This window comes from Lactuca sativa, chromosome 7 (assembly GCF_002870075.4).
Source record: "Lactuca sativa cultivar Salinas chromosome 7, Lsat_Salinas_v11, whole genome shotgun sequence".
NCBI classification, from domain to species: domain Eukaryota; kingdom Viridiplantae; phylum Streptophyta; class Magnoliopsida; order Asterales; family Asteraceae; genus Lactuca; species Lactuca sativa.
The window spans coordinates 54,317,176-54,339,013 of record NC_056629.2 but is presented as its reverse complement, the minus strand read 5'-3'; the positions used below and the strand labels follow the sequence as shown (position 1 = coordinate 54,339,013).

At 36.8% G+C, this 21,838-nt stretch overlaps 3 protein-coding genes across 3 annotated transcripts; 2 read left to right on the top strand and 1 right to left on the bottom strand.

The window, feature by feature from the left end:
• The first annotated feature begins 12,949 nt into the window (after window positions 1–12,949).
• On the top strand, window positions 12,950–21,838 carry LOC111877535 (uncharacterized). Its single transcript, XM_052765685.1, has 5 exons — window positions 12,950–13,512; window positions 20,274–20,439; window positions 20,518–20,843; window positions 20,908–21,007; window positions 21,089–21,838. The coding sequence occupies exons 3-5, from the start codon at window positions 20,785–20,787 to the stop codon at window positions 21,836–21,838; spliced, it is 909 nt and encodes a 302-aa protein (XP_052621645.1). The 5' UTR covers window positions 12,950–13,512; window positions 20,274–20,439; window positions 20,518–20,784.
• LOC111877529 (callose synthase 9) lies at window positions 14,148–15,117 on the bottom strand. The gene is made up of 5 exons (XM_023874049.3): window positions 14,995–15,117; window positions 14,795–14,914; window positions 14,620–14,701; window positions 14,382–14,539; window positions 14,148–14,304 (listed from the first exon to the last, which is right to left on the bottom strand). Exons 1-5 carry the CDS (start codon window positions 15,024–15,026, stop codon window positions 14,163–14,165), a joined length of 534 nt encoding a protein of 177 aa, XP_023729817.2. The 5' UTR covers window positions 15,027–15,117; the 3' UTR covers window positions 14,148–14,162.
• On the top strand, window positions 18,308–20,713 carry LOC128127243 (uncharacterized). The gene is made up of 3 exons (XM_052765686.1): window positions 18,308–19,499; window positions 19,704–20,439; window positions 20,518–20,713. Exons 1-3 carry the CDS (start codon window positions 18,308–18,310, stop codon window positions 20,711–20,713), a joined length of 2,124 nt encoding a protein of 707 aa, XP_052621646.1.

Below are 21,838 nucleotides of genomic sequence, written 5' to 3'. Positions count from 1 at the left end.
TAGTAATAGTTCTAGTATCTTCCTAAACCACCCATATGGTAGTTTACTAGTAATCTATCTGGTAAGTATGGACATGGATGTATACCCTTGCTACCCAAAGGCATATGTTGAACTGGAAGGACCTTTTATGACTATATATGTACACATGATATATAACTAATATTTAAACGGCTTTCGGACGAATACCCGATATCCCACCAGACCACATCTCAAGGCGCGAAAAGGAAATAGGGTGGATAGCCTTCCTAAGTCTTTTAAACATTTCTTATATAACTATACATATAGAGGCATGCAATTTATAATATAAAAGCATAAATAAGTTTTGTAAGACATTTGAAACATAAATATTATTTTAAGAAAAGATCGACTTGATGTCAATCTATAAAACAATTTGAAGACATAAGTTTGATAAAACAGTTTGAGTATAAGGAAACATTTGTTTGAAACACAGTGGTAAGTAAGTTTGAAAGGTAATGTACGGAGAAGATGTACAGTGTAATAAGGAGTTTAAAACATATAAAATGTTTATAAAAATCATTTGAAGGAAACTGTTTGGTAAAACGGCTAATGAGTAGCCAAATCATTTGAATGCTATATATTAATCACATGTGATTGATGTAATAACTAGCGTAATTCTACTTATTAATCGCATGTGATTGATATAATAACTAGCATAATTCTACTTGTATCCCCCCCATAAAACATTTAAAAATAGTTTAAAACATTAGTTAAGGGGTATGAACTCACCTGCAGTAAGTGACTGGAATTGAACAGACTGTTATCGTACGGAAGGATCGGACAAGTGCTTGGTGTCAAGCGAAGACTTACACACACACAATGATCCTAATTACATATGAAAACATATGTATATAAATAATTAGTGATTAAAACACTAATTATATAAGTAATAACATCTAAGCACGAGGAAAACACTTTTGGTCAAGTGCTAGGAGGCTAAAGGGTTGCAACAATGGAGTGCAATGCCCCAAATGTGAATTGAAGGTCTAATGACCATAATCATTGGAGTTTATGGCCCAGGGGAGTAAGCTCCTGGCCGTAAACTCTCAACCAAGGCCTAAATGGAGCTTAGAATTATCACAACTCTAGAGGGGAATTGTTTCAAGGCTTAAACAAGTTTTTGGGCACCATATTGACTCCTTTGGGGAGTTTACGGCCCAAAGACCCTATTCCCTTGGAGTTTACGGCCGTAAACTCCCTTGGGAGGGTTCTTATGGTGCTTTCAAGTCTCAAACATTTCTAGGAACAAATCTAGACCTTAGTACTTGGCTTTAGGAGGGTTTATGGCACCAATTTGTACCATTTTATGGAGTTTACGGCCATGGAACCTTTTGGGCCGTAAACTCCCTCACTATTGGTGTTCTAAATATTTTAACTAGTCCAAAACTCATCTAGGTACTTGCCCAAATAGTCTCTTGGCTTAAGGAATGATTTAGGGTGTCCTTTGACCCCTTTAAAGGAGTTTACGGTCCAAGAAATACTCTTGGCCGTAAACTCTTCCACAGTTGTGTTTCCATGAGTTTTCTAGGTTCTAATAACTTAGGAGTACATGTCAAAAATAAAGTCTAAGTCTTAGGGAAAGTTTGAATGCATTTTGGCACCTAAAACATGGAGTTTACGGCCTAAGGAGCTTCTTGGCCGTAAACTCCCTTCTAGCCATGATTTCTAATGGTTTTGTTGGTATAAAGCATGAGTTTAAGGCTTCTAGTTCGAGTTCTAAAGCTTTGAGGGTCATTTGAACCCTTAAGGACCTTAAAATGGAGTTTACTCCCCAAGAACGTTCTTGGGCGGTAAACTCCCGGATCTCACTTATTAGGCAAGCCATCTATGTTATTAAGCTTAAAACAAGTAGTCTAAAACAACTAGAGAAGTATACTCACAATCTGGGATAAAAACCCGAAGATCCGTGAGAGGAAATTTGGCTTTTCTCTAATTGGAATTCAACAAATGAACCAATTTGGTTCAGAATTCTATTTATAGTCCTGAAATATTTTTTTTTGCAGAAAATATTTTTATTCCTGGAATGAACTCTAATGTCTTAGAGTCTTGGAATAACAGTGTTGCACAAAACCCTAGTGCATCCACTCTCCTAATATCTTCTAAAGTGTAAAATCCTGAAAACTGCCAATCTTATACTCAAAATCTGAGCTTACATTGTAACTGTTCTAACCTCTATTGGATTGAGAGGGTTTGTACAGAATGGAAATTTCGGGTTGTCACATCATCCCCCTGTTGAAGGAAATTTCGTCCCGAAATTAGAATTTAGTCAAGGAAGTACGCACGAATGATCGAGTCGTGAGGAGGAAACTTCCTAATCGATTGGTTCTAGCGTACTTAGGTGAAATCGGGTTCTCGGTTGGCATTCCAACGAACCTTCACTAACTGGCGACAGTGTTGTTTCGTCCGCTTGACCTCTCGGTCGAGGGTCACTACAGTTCTAATACGAAGACGAGGATCTCGACGAGTGGACTTGCAAGAGTCCTAACAGAAAGGTAGGGTTTCACGATCGAGATGTGAAGAGTAGAAAGTACGTTACTGAGTTCGCGGGGTAGGTCTAGTTTGTGCGAGGCACAGCACCGATTCTGATAAGAATCTCGGAGGTCCTGTCTAACTTGGATTTAGCTTTCCACGCTTTACGAAGCGTATTAAGCCATTCCCAGAGTGAGTTATCCTAAAGAACTTGGTCACTCACTTGGAATCTCAAAGGTTCCTTTTCTTGCGTAACTTCCCAGTCAAAGGCCACCCCTTGCTGGGTCAAAGTCGTACGAGTTTCTGTAGCTTGCGAGGAGTTCTGAATGAACTAATGCGGTAGGTCGGTAAGACCTAGAATTTAACGAAAAAAAACTGTAGGCGTCTCTGGTCCTATCCGAAAGGTATCACTACGGACTCGAAGTGTCCGCATCGAGTTCAGGAGATAGTCTTCCGGGCATCTTTCCCTAACACTCGTACTGGTGATATTCGGATCTCAGATCCATTCCTGGAAGTAATTCTTTCCTTGTGTTTGCTCAACCATTTCCTCTAAGCGAGGCTGAGATAACGATTTCTATGAAAATCTTTACGGAGTCCTCAATAACCGAGGTACATACAATGCGATCCGTCGATCTCTAGAAGAATATGACTGGGGTTCTCTAGGGTGAGAAACCTAGTCTTCTAATTCTATTTCTGTGTAGTTCGTTAAGTTGTCCGGACTGTTCTTGTATCTTCGTGGGTGTTTAAACTATAGGGCGATCTGTTTTTTGAGAGTCATACTGGGTTCTAAGTTTGTTCGCATGATGATGCGATTACTCGTATACTTAGGCAGTTCTTCGTCCTGAAGTCTATTTTAGAATTCATACAGGGCTTCACGATCACAATCTCGTGTATACGAGTCGTATATAATTAAGATTGAATAGGTAGTCGAATAACTGATTCTTCCTTACCCTCACATCCCAATGAGGAAAAGAGTTAAGGTGAAATCATCAATTCTAAACCTGTAGAACCTTGATTATATAACACTCTTATGTATACATTCCTCAGTGATAGATCATTTGCATGAATTCCTGGATTGAACTTGACGTACTGCATGAGTGGTACTTCGGGGATTTCTTCGGAAAGAAAATAACTAAGAGGTATTCCTGGCATGAGTACTTCGGTGTTCTGATATGACGGCTTTGCTGGAAAAGTGATCTAGAAGAAAGAGATGTACGTAAAAAGCTGTTTTCATGAGGATCAAATTTAATCGAGTCGTATGAAAATGTCAGAATCATACTGAAACTTAAAGACATTAGAATTGAACATAAGATGTTTACAGACAAAACACAACCGTGCAACTATCAACAGAGTTACTATACTTTAGATCTACCACAAGACTATTGCTGCGAATAAGATATACTACAAAAGACAAGTATACGCAGCACGAGACTCCCTATACAGACATGATCTCGCAAAAGGTAAGACTCTAGTTGCACTAGTTCTAGATAGTTTATAAGTCTGTTACAACAACATGCCTAAGTCACATTTAACGTGGTTCCGGAGCAGGCTCTCCTGCAGCTGTGATCCTGAGAATTTTCCCGTCTGCGCCAGAGTTCTGCGTTATCGGGCAATCTTTCTTGAGGTGTCCAATCTCACCGCATTGGTGACATATCTGGTCAGTACCCACATCAGTGGAGGAAGTGAAGTGTCGAGTAGGAGTTATGGGGACACGGCTGCTTTCATTGATCTCCCCTTTTGGGCAATTTTTGTAATAGTGCCCTGCCTCACCACAACTATAGCAAAGTAGGCTTGCTCCAGTGGTGGAGGTAATTCTAAAGAAACGAGCAATGTGTCCCATCTTGTTGCAATTATTGCATTGCCAGGCTCGGCAAATTCCCTTGTGGTGGTGGTTGCACCGGTCGCACTTCGGGAGTGTTCCTTTATATGGTCTGCTCGGTACTGGGATGGAAGAGGTTTGTGGCTGTTGCCTGGCAATTTTCTGAAACCGTTTGCGTTCCACTTTGGCTTGACGTTTTCTTTTCTTGAACTCTGAGTTGTAGTTTTGGGTGGTGGCGACTGTTACTATTTGTTGATTCCCCGGATCATTAACACGATCGGGATTGTCAACTCCTTTTTCAGCCTTGCCTGCATTGGTAGTGTTGCGGTTTGCTAGGACTGCGGTTACGGCAGCCATCACGGCAGCTGTAACGGTGGCTTGAAAAGTAGTGGCGTCTATAGGAAAAGTAGAGGTCTCGTTGCTTGGCTGGTTGTTTCCGGATGACGACATGATCCTGTAAAACGCAAGATAAGGATTTTGTGAGTGATTATGGTTGACCCTGATGTACTTAGATTGTTCATGTAAAGAGTAGAAGTATGTTCGCGCAGGTTTGACCTACATCCCTATGATGCAGTCCTAGTAATGCGTAGAAGAAAGTTCGTAGAGTGGTCTCAAGACGTTTGTGCAAGCCGAGGTATCGTAAGTTGGTGAATAACAAGATCCAACCACTGAAAGAGACTTGGAAATGTCTCCGGATCTAACTTGCTATAGTCCAATGACTTGACTAAAGCATGATTCAGATAGACTCTAATGAAAGAATGATAAGAGTACTTGAATGAAGAATGACACGGAAGTTAGCCGGCTGTCAATATCTTTGATATTCACGATGTAAAGATTCTGGAAAATGACCTTGTAAAGGTCTTACATCATATCCACAGAAGATAGTTCCTGACAGCATAAAGACCTAGCTAAAGTACTTACGGAACAAGATAATTTCATAGAAAATGCCACATCGGGCATAGATAGAAAGCGATTTCTTTTAACAAGGACCATAAAGTAAAGCGTCTACTACTGGCGACGGTCATCCCTATGGTGTACTCTTAGTTCAGCCAAATGACGTTCCATGTCAAGTAGGTGTCTTTCGCACACCATCTGGCGTACTCGGAGCTCTATTACTTCGGCTCGTGATTCAGCCAGTGCTTGCAGCAGGGTGTCATGGTTTCTCTCTGATCTCTCGAGAGCATCTTCTAGATGAATGGTGTGGAGGGTATGCATTCTAGCATAGGCGACTACTTCTGTAATCTGATGTAGGGTTGTCCTGCCTTGAATCTCATTTAAGGCCATTCTGCGGATCAAGATTGGCAAGACTCTATCTGCTGAGCCCCCATTGCTCAAGTCGTAAAAGTTTCGGTCGCCATCAAATGGCATAGACTGATCTTGTCCTTGGCTCCATGTTTCCAAGCATTCCACTCACTCAGGGTCGGGCTAGGAAAAAGCCGGACGAGGGTTAGGAATTGGAAAGGGAGCTGCTCTGGGTAGGTTTTCAACCTCTGTTTCGGAGTTAGCATCATACGAAAAGTCTCCGTCATGGTGATCATTCAAGGGGATAGGATGATCATTATCTGGTTCTTCTCCAACCCAACCAGCTATGAATTCATTCGGAAGATACTGGTTGCTGAGGGGATGGAGTCCAGCTATGTTTTCTATGCGAGGATTTAGGGTAAGGGAATAATTATTAGACGAACTATCTAGATAATTATTTAGAAAACCTTCATTAGTTACATTGCTATTTGTGAAGTGCATACCAGCTATGTGTGATCTAAACAGGATAGACCTTCTAATAAGTGACCTTAATTCCAAATTCACACAGAATAGGGGTAAGGCAAAATTATCACAGATTCTAAGTCTATAACATCCTAATTACATATAGCCTTAGTGTATCCACTTAGCAACTATCAACTTAGAAATGAAGATCCCGTTTTAGTTCTCAACTATAAAGTACTTATAGTAACAACAAATACACCTATAGTATTTTAATTTTAATGTTATGTTCTATTGTTCTCATTGTGGTAGGGTTGGTAAGATTTTAGCATTGTTGTAACCACACAGTTAAACTTAGGCACATGCTAGTCAACCCTCGGATAATATAGGCGATCAGGCTATATCTTCCCAGTATTGACCATATGTCTCTAAGCCCACTTGTGTTGCTCAACAATCATAATTCTTTTGTATTGTCCTAGTGACACTGATTTTAGTATGAATGCAGCACGTATACTTACTTAAATATTTTACTATTTAAAGTATAAACTCTTGGTCAGAGTATTTTTAATCCCTTATGTATTTATAGTTAGTAGATCTTTTATGGGTTGATATACTTAATTCACTATAAACAATGCTCTGATACCAATCTGTCACACCCCAAAACCAGGAACGGCGTAAACGTTTTGGGGCGGACGACGTCATGTATAATATCAACAACAATGTAAAGTAGTAAACAAGCAACAACATCATCCATTGCATTAATAAAATAATTATTATACAATTGTATTCTGTCAAATTTTGATAAACACTAAAGCATAAATCAAAATGAAAGATAAGTCTTGAACAAGCTCCATCTTCCTTTCTCCTTGCATCGGTACCTGTCTAAGATGACCTGAGGATACAAGTAATTTTGAAAGCGAGTATCAACTTTAAAGCTGGTGAGATCATAAGTATTTAGTGTCTTAATTTGTATGTAAGAATTTGTAAGTCTATGTATTGTAAGTATTGAAAGTGTATATGAAATGTAAGTGTTTCAAAAACCCTAGAATCCCTATGATTCCTACTAGTATATGAAGGTGTCTTCTACCAAGACCTAACTGTTCTGAATGTAGTCTTCTACCAAGACCTAACTGTGTTACTACTATTATCATTATAAGAAATTTTATCCTTTAGTACTAGGATACCTAAATATAATTCACCTCATTGGTTATGTGAATGAGTCACAAAATAAAGGTAATAATATAACTAACCTGAATATTACCCTTTGGTACTAGGGTAACTAACATTTTTAACTTTAAGACATCCGTAGACGTACTTTTACCTCTGTTGCTAACAGCTAGGTGTAGGAATAGTCAGTCCCTTAAAGTATACCTGTAATGGTACCAACCGTTGACATCCGTGGATGTGCTTTTACCTCTATAGCTAACAGAGATTCTAGGAATGGTCAATCTCGCAATGTATCCTTTGGTACTAGGATATTAAATCCATTCTGTCTCGTCGATTATGTGATTGTATCACAAGGTAAAGATAAGAATAAGGATTTGATAACAGAGTCGATACATATAAAATGTAATAGGACTCTTCCTGATATATCTATGTAAAGGTACTCCTATAAGTGTGATCATGTAATAGTATAGTAGAGTACTGTAAGGTTCTACGTGTGCTAGCTGTAATGTGTGTTCTCTCTATCTAGCAAGTAAAGTAATGTGATCGTTCTAGTATAGTTGTATATGTTCTCTTCCTAGTATAGTTGTATATGTTCTCTTCCTAGTATAGTTGTATATGTAATGTACTGTAATGTTCTAGAAAGTATTGACTCATGAATGAACTGACTCATTGTATGTTATCGCGTTCTAGTAATAGTTCTAGTATCTTCCTAAACCACCCATATGGTAGTTTACTAGTAATCTATCTGGTAAGTATGGACATGGATGTATACCCTTGCTACCCAAAGGCATATGTTGAACTGGAAGGACCTTTTATGACTATATATGTACACATGATATATAACTAATATTTAAACGGCTTTCGGACGAATACCCGATATCCCACTAGACCACATCTCAAGGCGCGAAAAGGAAATAGGGTGGATAGCCTTCCTAAGTCTTTTAAACATTTCTTATATAACTATACATATAGAGGCATGCAATTTATAATATAAACGCATAAATAAGTTTTGTAAGACATTTGAAACATAAATATTAATTTAAGAAAAGATCGACTTGATGTCAATCTATAAAACAATTTGAAGGCATAAGTTTGATAAAACATTTTGAGTATAAGGAAACATTTGTTTGAAACACAGTGGTAAATAAGTTTGAAAGGTAATGTACGGAGAAAATGTACAATGTAATAAGGAGTTTAAAACATATAAAATGTTTATAAAAATCATTTGAAGGAAACTGTTTGGTAAAACGGCTAATGAGTAGCCAAATCATTTGAATGCTATATATTAATCACATGTGATTGATGTAATAACTACCTAATTCTACTTATTAATCGCATGTAATTGATATAATAACTAGCATATTTCTACTTGTATCCCCCCCCATAAAACAATTAAAAATAGTTTAAAACATTAGTTAAGGGGTATGAACTCACCTGCAGTAAGTGATTGGAATTGAACAGACTGTTATCGTACGGAAGGATCGGACAAGTGCTTGGTGTCAAGCGAAGACTTAGACACACACAATGATCCTAATTACATATGAAAACATATGTATATAAATAATTAGTGATTAAAACACTAATTATACAAGTAATAACATTTAAGCACGAGGAAAACACTTTTGGTCAAGTGTTAGGAGGCTAAAGGGTTGCAACAAAGGAGTGCAATGCCCCAAATGTGAGTTTAAGGTCTAATGACCATAATCATTGGAGTTTACGGCCCAGGGGAGTAAGCTCCTGGCCGTAAACTCTCAACCAAGGCCTAAATGGAGCTTAGAATTATCACAACTCTAGAGGGGAATTGTTTCAAGGCTTAAACAAGTTTTTGGGCACCATATTGACTCCTTTGGGGAGTTTACGGCACAAAGACCCTATTCCCTTGGAGTTTACGGCCGTAAACTCCCTTGGGAGGGTTCTTATGGTGCTTTCAAGTCTCAAACATTTCTAGGAACAAATCTAGACCTTAGTACTTGGCTTTAGGAGGGTTTATGGCACCAATTTGTACCATTTTATGGAGTTTACGGCCATGGAACCTTTTGGGCCGTAAACTCCCTCACTATTGGTGTTCTAAATATTTTAACTAGTCCAAAACTCATCTAGGTACTTGCCCAAATAGTCTATTGGCTTAAGGAAAGATTTAGGGTGTCCTTTGACCCCTTTAAAGGAGTTTACGGTCCAAGAAATACTCTTGGCCGTAAACTCTTCCACACTTGTGTTTCCATGAGATTTCTAGGTTCTAATCACTTAGGAGTACATGCCAAAAATAAAGTCTAAGTCTTAGGGAAATTTTGAAGGCATTTTGGCACCTAAAACATGGAGTTTACGGCCTAAGGAGCTTCTTGGCCGTAAACTCCCTTCTAGCCATGATTTCTAATGGTTTTGTTGGTATAAAGCATGAGTTTAAGGCTTCTAGTTCGAGTTCTAAAGCTTTGAGGGTCATTTGAACCCTTAAGGACCTTAAAATGGAGTTTACTCCCCAAGAACGTTCTTGGGCGGTAAACTCCCGGATCTCACTTATTAGGCAAGCAATCTATGTTATTAAGCTTAAAACAAGTAGTATAAAACAACTAGAGAAGTATACTCACAATCTGGGATAAAAACCCGATGATCCGTGAGAGGAAATTTGGCTTTTCTCTAATTGGAATTCAACAAATGAACCAATTTGGTTCGGAATTCTATTTATAGTCCTGGAATATTATTTTTTGCAGAAAATATTTTTATTCCTGGAATGAACTCTAATGTCTTAGAGTCTTGGAATAACAGTGTTGCACAAAACCCTAGTGCATCCACTCTCCTAATATCTTCTAAAGTGTAAAATCCTGAAAACTGCAAATCTTATACTCAAAATCTGAGCTTACATTGTAACTATTCTGACCTCTATTGGATTGAGAGGCTTTGTACAGAATGGAAATTTCGGGTTGTCACACTATCTGTTAAGGCAATTCATGTGTTATTATTATTTGTAAAAGCCTTGTATTCAACTATCAAAATTGAACATGAATGCTATATTGCTTATTGTTTTACTTGTGCTATATATTCTGTTTACATGTGATCCATGAACTTAGTCGCATAGCCCGGCGTGTTCCGCCGTTTCGGCAAATACCTAAATATGAGTGGTATGATTTTCACAAGTCAAAACATTCATTTAAAAGTAATAGCAAAAAGCAATATGTCCTTTTATGAACACATGGACATATATTAAAAAGCTCTTTTTATGAGAACATGGATACCATTCAAGAGAAATATTAACACAGTTCTAAACATTGTACAAGAAATAGCAACATAGTTTAAAACCAATTTTAGACACTTTAAAATTCTTTAATTTGTTACACTTTTTGGTAGCTGGCTTTAAGGGTAATAAGTAGAAATAAGTAGCAGGTATGTAATAAAATATTTTTTAAGGGGCAATGCGGCAAATCTCCTAGTTAGGTTAGTTTAAACAAAAGTTTGGGTTGAGTCGATCACTATCTTGGAGCATATTCAATTAGAGAGTCGATATCTAGGAGAGCATTTGGCCTCTTGAAAGCCAAATAGATCTTTGTAATCTTTTGGTTTCCAATCAATCCTACGGCTCAAAGCTTAGTACAATAAGTATGTGAGCTATAAGATGATCCTATTTGTGAAAGCTTTTTGTTTATGAACATTCATGTGATAGTAATGATACGATGATGGAAAATGTAAATGGCACATGCACAACACTAAATGTCACCTTTAGACGCCACCTTTACCGGCAGCTTTAGTGGCGATTTCGGACATGCCTGATGTCGTCACTAAAGCGTGTGTCGCCACTAAAGGCGTTGTCACTAATGTATCCTACTGATGATCCTTGTAACATTGTCATAATCAATTATGGCCCTTAGTTCGATACATTTATCCAATGGGTAGGGTTTATTGTCATACCGGTGCAACATTGGTGACAACAATAGAGGCGAATTTCTCGCCACTAATACCCCTAAAGAAAACTACGAACAAAATTCTCTCCAAGTAGGCGCCGCTATTATCTCTCTGTTGCCACTAAAGGTTACACCATTTACTTCGTCCTCCCTTAAAGTACTCCCATATGTTTCTTCCCTTTCGTTTTCTCTGGTGATTACTCCAATAATCTAATCGAACCAATGGACCGACGATTTGCTTCGATTGTTATCCATATCAATGACCAAAGCCACCAACCTCCACCCCATTTATCGTTAGACTCTTTTCCACCCTCATGGTTCCCTGTTTTACTATGTTACCGGCGACGAACTCAACTTTTCTGCTTACAATTTGTTCTCTCTTTCCTCCTTTCTCTTTCTCTTTTGACTAACATTTCAAGCCTAATTTCATAATTTTCATGCTTTTAATGCATCACTAACGCAAATAATGCATACCACCACCGCCACCATAGCGGCATTTAGAGATATTATTCAATTGTTTGGTAGTCAAGTCACGAAGAGGAAGAGGACGATGAAGACGAGTAGTATCATTTTTTTTATGTTATCGATGATGTGATTATGTAACAAATAAAATGGTAGGGTTATGAATTTATGGATTAGATCGTTTATGTAATATAGTATCTTTTGTTTTATGTTATTCGATCGTTTATGAAATGTGATTTTCTGGATTAATATTTTTGTATTTCTATTATTCTTACATTTGCATAATATAAATTACATAAAATATTATTATTATTATTTCAAAAAAAAAGTATTAGTGGCGACATCAAAGGCATTAGCAACAACGGAAAGTCAGGAAATATTCATTCAAAGAATACACCGGCCGATGTACCGGAATATCATTAGTGGCGTTGGCAATTCCGACGCCTTAGGAATAATAGCGACACTATTTGAGTATTTGCTACAAAGCAATAGTGGCGACCTATTGTGACGAGTAGTCATTGCAAATAGAAATAGTATTAGTTAGCGACGCTTTTTGTACCCCCTAATGGTATGATTTTTTGTTGTGATGTAATTCCCAGTTCTGAGAATCATCCTCATATTTAATCACCCAATCAATATTTCGCCATCTTAATACATCAAATAACTTAATTACTACAAAAATCGAATAACTACAATGACGCTACTTGTTTATAATCTTACCTAACATCTTAAGCATTTTCAGGAAAAGCATGAAGACGAAGTAAGCCACTGCATTAGGCGATAGAATGTTTGTTAGAATGATGGGGTTACTTATAAAATATGGAACGAATTACAACATAAAAGTTTAAGAAAAAAAAGATAAACTCTTGAACTACCTCGACTGAATGGGATGATTATGACCCTGGAAACCCATGGAAGACGTCCCCCACTAATATTATCCCTAAAGGCTTTGTAAAATTCGGCCCTCTCAAGTAATCTAGCATCAGTCCCTTCAATATAAAAATTGGTGTGCAGCAAGTTTGGTATAGAAGCGTTATAAATAATTTGACAACGTAAAAGAACATGAACAATGCCAGAATCAAGATCAAAATCAACTAACCTGTATATTGCTCCAATATATTGAGTTCGTGTGGGAAATGTTGAGCTATAGCCATCAGCACAGCATCACTATGCAATGTTTTGTAATGCCGCAACAGATCTCGTGCAAAGCCTACATATATTCCCGAGTCAGCCATATCAATTAAGTGGGAATTAAATTTTTTTACTACTGAAATTTGAGTTCACTGGACGCATACCAAAATCTTTAGCGGAAATAAGAGTAACTAGAAGGCCATCACCAGTTGTGCCAGAAAACAGAGCCTCCTTTTGCACTACTAGAAACTTGAGTTTCAGCTATGGATATTGCTACGGATTTGTTCTCTAGCAAAATTTAGACTTATAGCTAGGGAATTACGACGGATCTACCATGTTTTTTATATGTTTTTGATAGTTATTTTATTTATTTAACATGTGGAATATTAGTGAGGATTTACCGAGGGATCAGCTATGGATCTCGCAAGTATTTATCGATGCACCACTATCCCTCGCTAATCAGTCGAAAAATGAAGGGCCTTAGCTAGGGTTCAACGACGGATAAAAAATTGTGCCATCTGGTACGCGTTTAGCGAGAGAACATCGACGGAAACTATATTGTGGGTACGCGCGTTTTATTTTTTCACGAAATGCATTGAAATTTCTGGTACGCGTTTCCTTCCCTCCAGCATACTTTGAAGTTCACGAAATGTGTTTTGTTTTTTCTATCACTCTAGACTCTGGACATGAATTTTGAACAGATGACGGCATAGAAGTTCCCTTCAATCTGTTAACCCACTTCCATCTCACAATCTCTGTTTGAACAGATGACGATGACGGCACTACTCACCCGATTCCGGCAACCTCCACATTTTTAAGCTGAAAGTATTCTTCGTTAACTTTCGGATTCAGGTAAATCTCATCCCTATTAGGTTAGTTTTAGTTCAATTGCACAATATACTTTGTTAGGGTTTAATTTCTCATTTTTTCTTTTTCAATCGATATCCCTCTTATCTCTCAGCATTATATACATGAATAACCCTGAAAGTTAGAATTAGAACTTGATTTAGGGCTTGATTCATCATAGTTTGTCATCCAATTTATGAGAATTTAAGGATTCAAGAACACCAGTAGCCAAAACCTTTAGGTTTTTCCCAATTCTCTTTCATATTTAGGAGGTGGTCTCTCTGATAAGTCCTATTCCCTTTTGAGGTCTTGAAGTTGATGTGGTCTCTCTGATAAGTCCTATTCCCTTTTGAGGTCTTGAAGTTGATGTGGTCTTGAATCATGATGCTGACTTCTACTGCCAGTTGCTGCTTCAATTGGAGCCATGTTAAGGCCAGTGGTACTTGTCACAGGAGCAACAGCAGCATATACAGATTTTGAAGCCAACACTCTCATCTTCATGCATCTATCTCTCATCAAACCATGTTTCATCTTATGCCCTTGCATCCACACATTTTCACAGATCCAATCTCCAATTCAGGGCTTCCACCTTCTTTCTGTAAGTATACAATTAAAATTTAAAACCACATTATTACATTAAAAAGAGAATAAGTTGATTAAAAAAAACAAATACAGACCAGAATTCCAGTAAGGGCGGTGACTTTTTGCATAACAAGTGAGAGTTTTTTCAGTTGAAAGTCAAAGTGGATTGTTCTTTGCACTATGCTTGCTTTAATGTCATCGTATATTCTTTCAACCCTGTGGGAGATGAATATGTTAAAAAAATTATAATAATAATAGTGAAATGACATAATTGACCCTGATTAAACACATACCATTCGTTCCCTTCTTTGTCGAAAATTGAAGTCAAAATTAGCTTGATGGTGTAAAAACATTCCTCAACTGCATCTTGCATATAATCATCTCTTGAAATTCTATCCCATAGTTCGTCTTGTGTGTCACTCTCTCCAGCTATATCTTTTGCGAGGAATAACTAAACATAAAAAAGAAAAAAAATAAATAAATATTTATAAAGAAAATGTAAAAATTCAAAATTGAAGGATTTTTAGTAACCTTGCTGGCTAGTAGAAAAAGAGGCCATTGCACCATGGGAACAGTTCCAGTATTTTTAGGCATTTGAAGCAATTCCATTTCCCTGAAAAGAAAGACACGTCAAAAGTGAAAACCTGAGGGCAAAAATGTAATATTTTACCTAAACAAGTCATGTTAATAGAAGTTAAAAACTCACAGATTAGTAATGTAATCTTCTTCTCTTAGATTCTTGACAATCTCATTCCAGAAAGGTGAAAATCTAGCAGCATCAAACTTATCTTTTACAAGAATCTGACCAGTTACCTTAAGGGAACTCCTGAAAAATATAATTAAACATTAATATAGGACAGAAAATGGAATTCAACAAATTATGTTACAGAAAGAGATGAAGAACACCTGCTTGAAAGAGGAATGTGAAGATTATCCATGAATTCTGCAGGGAACCTCTCAATGTTTTTGTGGACAGAACATATATCTGCCTTAGCCTAAGGTAACATTACATTGGATGAGAATGAGATTACCAAATACCAAAAGCTTACCCTGGGCTCAAGAGATATAATATATATTCAATCCTAAAGGATTGGCATAAAAGTAATCTTCTTCTTTGGGTTTATCTGAAATAACCAATCTTTTTGTGGGATTTCCCATTCTTTCTTGATAGAGCTTTTTGTTAACAATTCTTTCTTTGTTCATTTCCTTTCCATATAGATTTTGAAATCAAGGTATTGGTTTCATTTACGATAGGAGCACTTAGCTTTATTTGTTGATATGGGCGTGGGGCAGCTGATACACTTATAATCCCTATAACTATCCCATTTTCATCACGTAAAGGTTTAGTGGAACCGATGATAACAAACCTTTCTCCTCTCTTATTTCTAATAGGAAACTCCCCTGTCCAACATTCACCCTTTAACATTTGTTGTAGGATATCATTAGCTATATGGAGATCCTTTGGTTCTACTACAAGATCCATAAAACCTTTTCCACGAATTTCCTCAGCACTACAAGTCATGTGTTGGGTTATTACAAGTCATGGAATCACATAATTGGTGGAGATCTCTCTCCTTTTCAAACAACAACAGGACAATACATCCTAGACTTTTTTGGGTATGGCATTTACATGTATCCCTTTCATCGTAAATTCGTTCCAGACGGCCCCGATATTCAAGGTAGATGTGATTTTTGTTAAATATATTTTTATTGTCATGTCTTATGTATAATGACCTACCTCACCCATCACCCACTTTCTTTAAGTAGATGGACAATGACCCACTTATTTTAACAGATGGATCATAACTTCAATCTTTTAAACAAATGGATCATATATATTATTGATTTTATTGACCCATAAGAGAAGATTTTGTTTTTATATAATGTAAAAGATAAAAGTTGTACTTTTAATTTATAAAATGAATAGACCCAAACATTGATTCAGAAACGGGGACAGTTTTGGTCCCAGGGATATTTTGGGAAAACTTTCCTAATTTAAAGTTTTGAGTTAGTTTAGGATTCCAATTAGTTTAGTATAAATATGGTATGGTTTTGTGATGTTTTTAATTAAGTTTTTCTCTGTCTTTTCAGTAATAAAACTTGGAGAACAAGTAATTTTCCCAGATTTCTTTCCTCCCCTGTTTCGCTCATGCTCTGTTTCTTTTCTGTACACAGTTGAAGTTTCCATTTTGTCATAATCAAGTGAATCAAGTGAATTAATTCCTACACCACTTTCTTTAAATAGATGGATAATGACCCATTTATTTTAATACATACATCATAACTTAAATCTTCTAAACAACTGGATCATATATACTATTGATTTTATTGACCCATAAGATAAGATTTTGTTGTTTCATAAAACTATAAAAGATAAAAGTTGTACTTTTAATTTATAAAACGAATAGACCCAAGCATTGATTCGTGTAGTCTACAGCAGGATGCCCATCAAATTAGTTGGGATCAGGTCCAATCCTTATCACCCTTGTTTAGCTGCAATTAAGAGAGTTTTATTTTTCTTTTCTGTCTTAATAGAATTATGTTATGGGTGAAGCACCATCTTTAGGGCAGGGAGGACAGCCGTTTTGGTATGGTATGGTGTGCTGGCATCCTGAGGAGTATTTAAGATTTTCATTTTGTAGAAGATTGTTAGCTAAGAAAATAGTATAAGCAAAAGCTATTGGAGAGGCCCTTCCTCTTGAAAGAATGGGAAAATCCTATTATATATATCATTCATTCTCTGTTAGTTGTTTCTGGTTGTGAATTTCCTGCTTATTCTCTTTAATCTATGTGAGAGCTTATCAGTACAGTCAATTGATCAAGGCTTTTGGCATTGTTGGATCACATAAATATACCTGGACCCAATGCATATGAGTACTACTTTGTTCAAGTGGATTGTTTGTGGATAATGATTAACGTATCACTTTATATCTGTTTTCAGAACCAAAGGAAAAGTATTGGTTCAGAGCTTTATCCCCAAGGAAGCCTGACATAAGTGGTCGTGCACATAAGGTATACTTTTTGACACCCAAACCTTTTCTCTCTTCGGGTGAACAAAAGGCATACACAACCAAATAGTAGGAATCAAAGTACTCCATTGGTTTGGGGGTGTAACAAAATAAGAGGAATTATAACCTTGCAATGAACACTTGAAAATGCCAACATTAAAATTTTGAATCATTTTCTGTTCATACCATGTCAAGACACAATGGGTCAAAATCTAGGATCAAATTCTCACCAATATTCCCTGTACTTGATATGCAGTTGAGTCCAATTCTACCTTACTCACTTTCTTTGTTTTTATTTATTAAATCAAGTATCGCTTTTTTGAGTGTTAAAATTAACACGAATTTAATAGTACTACCAATAACTAATCTCTTATTATTAATTAAATAAGATCTCATAGAACTAATAATATTATTATACAACTTGATATAACATCTTTATAACAACATTAACAAAAAAAAATTAGGTACAAGAAATTAAAATATATGAAAAATTATTTTTTTTTGAAAAGATTGTATAGTATTACGTTAGATAACAAAAGATATGCAAATGACACTTTAGGTCCCTGTAGTTTTAATATTCCGGAATTATATTTTTAGTCCCTGTAGCTTTAAATTTTAGGAATTACACTTTTGGTCACTATGAAAGTGGGAAATAAGCAAAAGACACTTTTGGTTCCTATAGTTTTAGTTTTCCAGAATTATATTCTTGGTCCCTAAAGTTTTTAGTTTGCGGGAATTACATTTCTGCTCCTTGTAGTTTATTTTTACAAAATTACATTTTTAGTCCCTGTAGTTTTTAATTTGCAAAAGTTAAATTTCTGGTCCCTGAAGTTTTAAATTTCTGGAATTACAATTTTGGTCACTATGAAAGAGGGAAATAAGCAAGAAACTTTTGGTCCCTATAGTTCTAGTTTTCCAAAATTATCTTTTTGGTCCCTGAAGCTTTTAGTTTGCAGGAATTACAATTCTTGTCCTTGTAGTTTTAATTTTCCAAAATTACATTTTTAGTTGCTACAGTTTTTGGAATATGATTGCATAGTTATAATAAAAATAAGTATTTCATATTGTATAATTGTAGTTTCCAAGGATGCTTTTAGTAATGTGGATATGATTACATTATCTAATTTCTAAATAGTAGTTATATATTTGGTTGTAGCTAGTCATTATGTCAACAAGTAGTGATAGAGACTGGATGTACAAAAGGTTAGATCATGGGTATCTTAGCACAACATATCATGCATCCGTCAAAGGATTTCTGGATGTTGCTTTTTCTAATGAAGCAACCGTTGATGGGGATTATATTAGATGTCCTTGTTTTAAATGCAAGAACTTGGTGGGCACATGGTGAAAGAAATACGATATCTCAGCATGAGGAAGAATCTTCTAATCCGATGCAGGATCCGATGGAAGATGATGATGATGATGATGATGATGTTAATGGGTGTACACAAATGTTGATGGATGTAATGGAGGAACGCCCGAATCCAACTGCCAAGGGGTTCTATGATATGTTGGAAGACGCTGATGAACCTTTGTGGGATGGATGTGAAAATTATTCAAAATTACAAGTTGCAACAGAGTTGTTGCATTGGAAGCCAGAATACAATATATCTGAGGCTGCTTATGATCACATACTTCCTATAATTAAGCGGATGCTACCCAAAGGTGAGAAGCTAGTTGAGAACTTCTATGAGACGAAGAAGCTTTTGAAAATAGTTAGACTCCCAGAAAAAAAAGATCCATGCTTGCAAAAACCATTGCATGATATTCTATGGGCAGATTCGGATTTGACTAAGTGTCGAGTGTGTGATCATGATCGGTACAAGAGTGGCAGACTGCCATATCTGGTTATGAGGTACTTGCCGATTGCTCCTAGACTCCAAAGGTTGTATTTGACAAAAAAGACGGCAAAGCAAATGACAAGGCACTATGAACATCAAACAGAACTGGGTTTGATGGTCCATCCAAGTGATGGTGAGGCTTGGAAGCATTTCGACTTAATGCATCAAGAATTTTCAAGTGAACCACGTAATGTTCGCCTTGGGCTATGCACCGATGGGTTCAGTCCAAATAACTCAAATACAACCCCGTATTCATGTTGGCCTGTTTTCCTTTCAATTTATAACTTGCCTCCTTGGATGTGCTTAAAAGAACCATATGTTCAGTTAAGCATAGTTATTCCTGGAAAAAAGAGCCCAGGTCAAAATATAGATGTGTTTCTCAGGCCACTAATTGACGAGTTAAAGATGATATATACAGACGGTGTTGTCACTTATGATGCTTCGACTAAATGCAATTTCACAATGAAAGCTATACTTCTTTGGACAGTTAGTGACTTTCCAGCTTATGCAATGTTATCGGGATGGAGCACACATGGCAAGTTAGCATGTTCGTATTGTATGGGTGAGTCGAGGTCGTTTCGGTTACACCATGGTAGTAAACCATGTTGGTTTGACTGCCATCAAAAATTTTTACCTGAACAACACACTTATAGGGGTGACAAAACATGATTTCTGGCTAATAAGGTTGAGAGATCTAGCCCCCCACCAATATTAACCGGTGATCAGATTTGGGAGCAAGTACGACACTTTCCAACTGTTTATGAAGGCAAACCTTTTAGAGCGAAGAATGCAAAATTGCCTGGTTTTGGGATTACTCATAATTGGGTTAAGAGGAGCATGTTTTGGGAGCTACCATTTTGGCGGAAGTTGTTAATACGACATAACCTTGATCCCATGCACATTGAGACAAATGTTTTTGAAAATCTTTTCAACACCGTGATGGACACTCCGAAAAGCAAAGACAACATGAATGCAAGAAAAGATATAGAAATGTATTGCAATCGAGTGCAATGGCATACATGGAAGAATGGAAATAAGGATATGAAAAAGAGATCATCGTTTGCTTTGAGCAAAGAACAAGTAGCTAAAATATGCCAATGGTTGATTAAACTTAAATTCCCGGACGGATACGCCTCAAACTTGGGGGGGGGGGGAGGGGGGTGCGTTAATGTAGATGATAATAGCTTTTACAAATTCAAGAGTCACGAGTGCCATGTATTTCTTCAAAGATTGTTGCCTATTTCTCTAAGAGGTATGGTGCCAAATTCAACATGGGATGCAATTACAGAGTTGTGTACATTCTTTCGTGTAATATGTTCAAGGATGTTACGCGTAGATGACTTACAACGCTTGCAAACTACTATTGTTGAAACCATTTGCAAGTTGGAAAAAATATTTCCACCTAGATTCTTTGATTCAATGGAGCATCTTGTTATCCACTTAGCTCAAGAAGCTATGCTTGGTGGTCCGGTTCAATATAGGTGGATGTATCTTTATGAAAGGTATATTTTTTACCATACAAAATATTCTACCATAAAACCTATGGAATTTCTAATAAGTCTTTTCCAACATCTTTTTAGGAAGTTGGGATCAATGAAAAGAAAGATAAAAAACCATGCGAAGGTTGAGGGGTCCATTGTTGAGGCTTACATGATTGGAGAAATATCGACTTTTTGCTCACAATACTTTTTGCCTACAATTGAAACCCGGTTGAATCGTGAGTCGCGTAATTTTGCCCCAGACATTCCTAGTTATACCATGGTCAATCTCGATTAAGCATTTTCAAAGTTCCATCTCGAAGATTATTCGAAAAAAGTGGACAACGGAGGCCTTTGACAGATGATGAGATGCGTATTGCTCATAATTACATCTTGATCAATTGTGTTGAGGTTCTACCTTTTTTAAGGTATGTCAAGTTATCTATTTTTCCTTGATATCGTGAATCTCTAAAATGTTTGTTATTTTTTAAGGTTGTTTGAAAATTATGTGATCCAAAGCCAACCTGATATGGATGATGGAGCATTTGAAAGGTTTAGGGATAAACATTTTGCTAAGTGGTTTAAAGATCATGTGAGTATGATTCTAGAAAATTTTGTGTTACCAAAGTGTCTTCCCCCATGAATTAGTTAACAAATGAATTTATCAATGTAGGTTTTTCAACAATCAAATGATATCAGTCAACATCTGAAATGCCTTGCACGAGGACCATTACGACATGTTAGGTCCTATAAAGGATACTTTGTCAATGGTTACAAGTTTCATACTGAAAAATATGGTGATGGACGGGTCACACACAATAGTGGTGTATGTGTAAGAGGGACTTGTTACAATGAGACTGAGTGTGACTATTATGGGTTGTTGGATGAGGTCTTAGAAGTAGAATATCAAGGCATAGGGCGTTGCATCGTAGTATTGTTCAAGTGTATATGGTTTAACCCTACTAAAGGGGTACGTGTGGATCGAAAGCATAATTTGGTTGATATTAAATACAAATCAAGGCTAAGAAATGAAGATCCGTTTATCCTAGCGTCACAAGCAGAACAAGTGTATTATGCACCATATCCCGCAATGAAGGATTTGAAAGATTGGTGGGCTGTCGTCAAGACAAAACCAAGGGGTGTATATGATCTACGACAATGTGTTATTGAAGAAGATGATGATGAGGATGTAGAGGACCAATTCTTTCAAGAAAGTGAAGCAATTTTACCTTCTACAAGTAGTGGTGCAAATGAGGTGGCAGGACCCCTTTCTCATGTAATTGAAGGAGAAATAGAAGAAGTTAATGACAATGACATTGAGAGAGAAGAGGATGAAGAAGTTGATGATAACTTGGATGATTCATCCCAAGATGATATTGAAGATGAAGACAACATATGTGATGAAAATTCTGATGATGAGTAA

Bases quoted from the DNA above. Each gene is read 5' to 3' on its own strand.
- LOC111877529 (XM_023874049.3), bottom strand. From the start codon at position 15,026: ATGGATAATCTTCACATTCCTCTTTCAAGCAG. The intron at 14,702-14,794 runs GTGAGTTTTTAA...CTTTCTTTTCAG, and splicing joins GAAGATTACATTACTAATCT to GGAAATGGAATTGCTTCAAA. The intron at 14,540-14,619 runs GTTACTAAAAAT...TTTTATGTTTAG, and splicing joins TTTTTCTACTAGCCAGCAAG to TTATTCCTCGCAAAAGATAT.
- LOC128127243 (XM_052765686.1), top strand. From the start codon at position 18,308: ATGGGTATCTTAGCACAACATATCATGCATCCGTCAAAGGATTTCTGG. The intron at 19,500-19,703 runs GTGAGTCGAGGT...CTGTTTATGAAG, and splicing joins AGCATGTTCGTATTGTATGG to GCAAACCTTTTAGAGCGAAG. The intron at 20,440-20,517 runs GTATATTTTTTA...ACATCTTTTTAG, and splicing joins TGGATGTATCTTTATGAAAG to GAAGTTGGGATCAATGAAAA.
- LOC111877535 (XM_052765685.1), top strand. From the start codon at position 20,785: ATGCGTATTGCTCATAATTACATCTTGATCAATTGTGTTGAGGTTCTA. The intron at 20,844-20,907 runs GTATGTCAAGTT...TTATTTTTTAAG, and splicing joins GAGGTTCTACCTTTTTTAAG to GTTGTTTGAAAATTATGTGA. The intron at 21,008-21,088 runs GTGAGTATGATT...TTATCAATGTAG, and splicing joins CTAAGTGGTTTAAAGATCAT to GTTTTTCAACAATCAAATGA.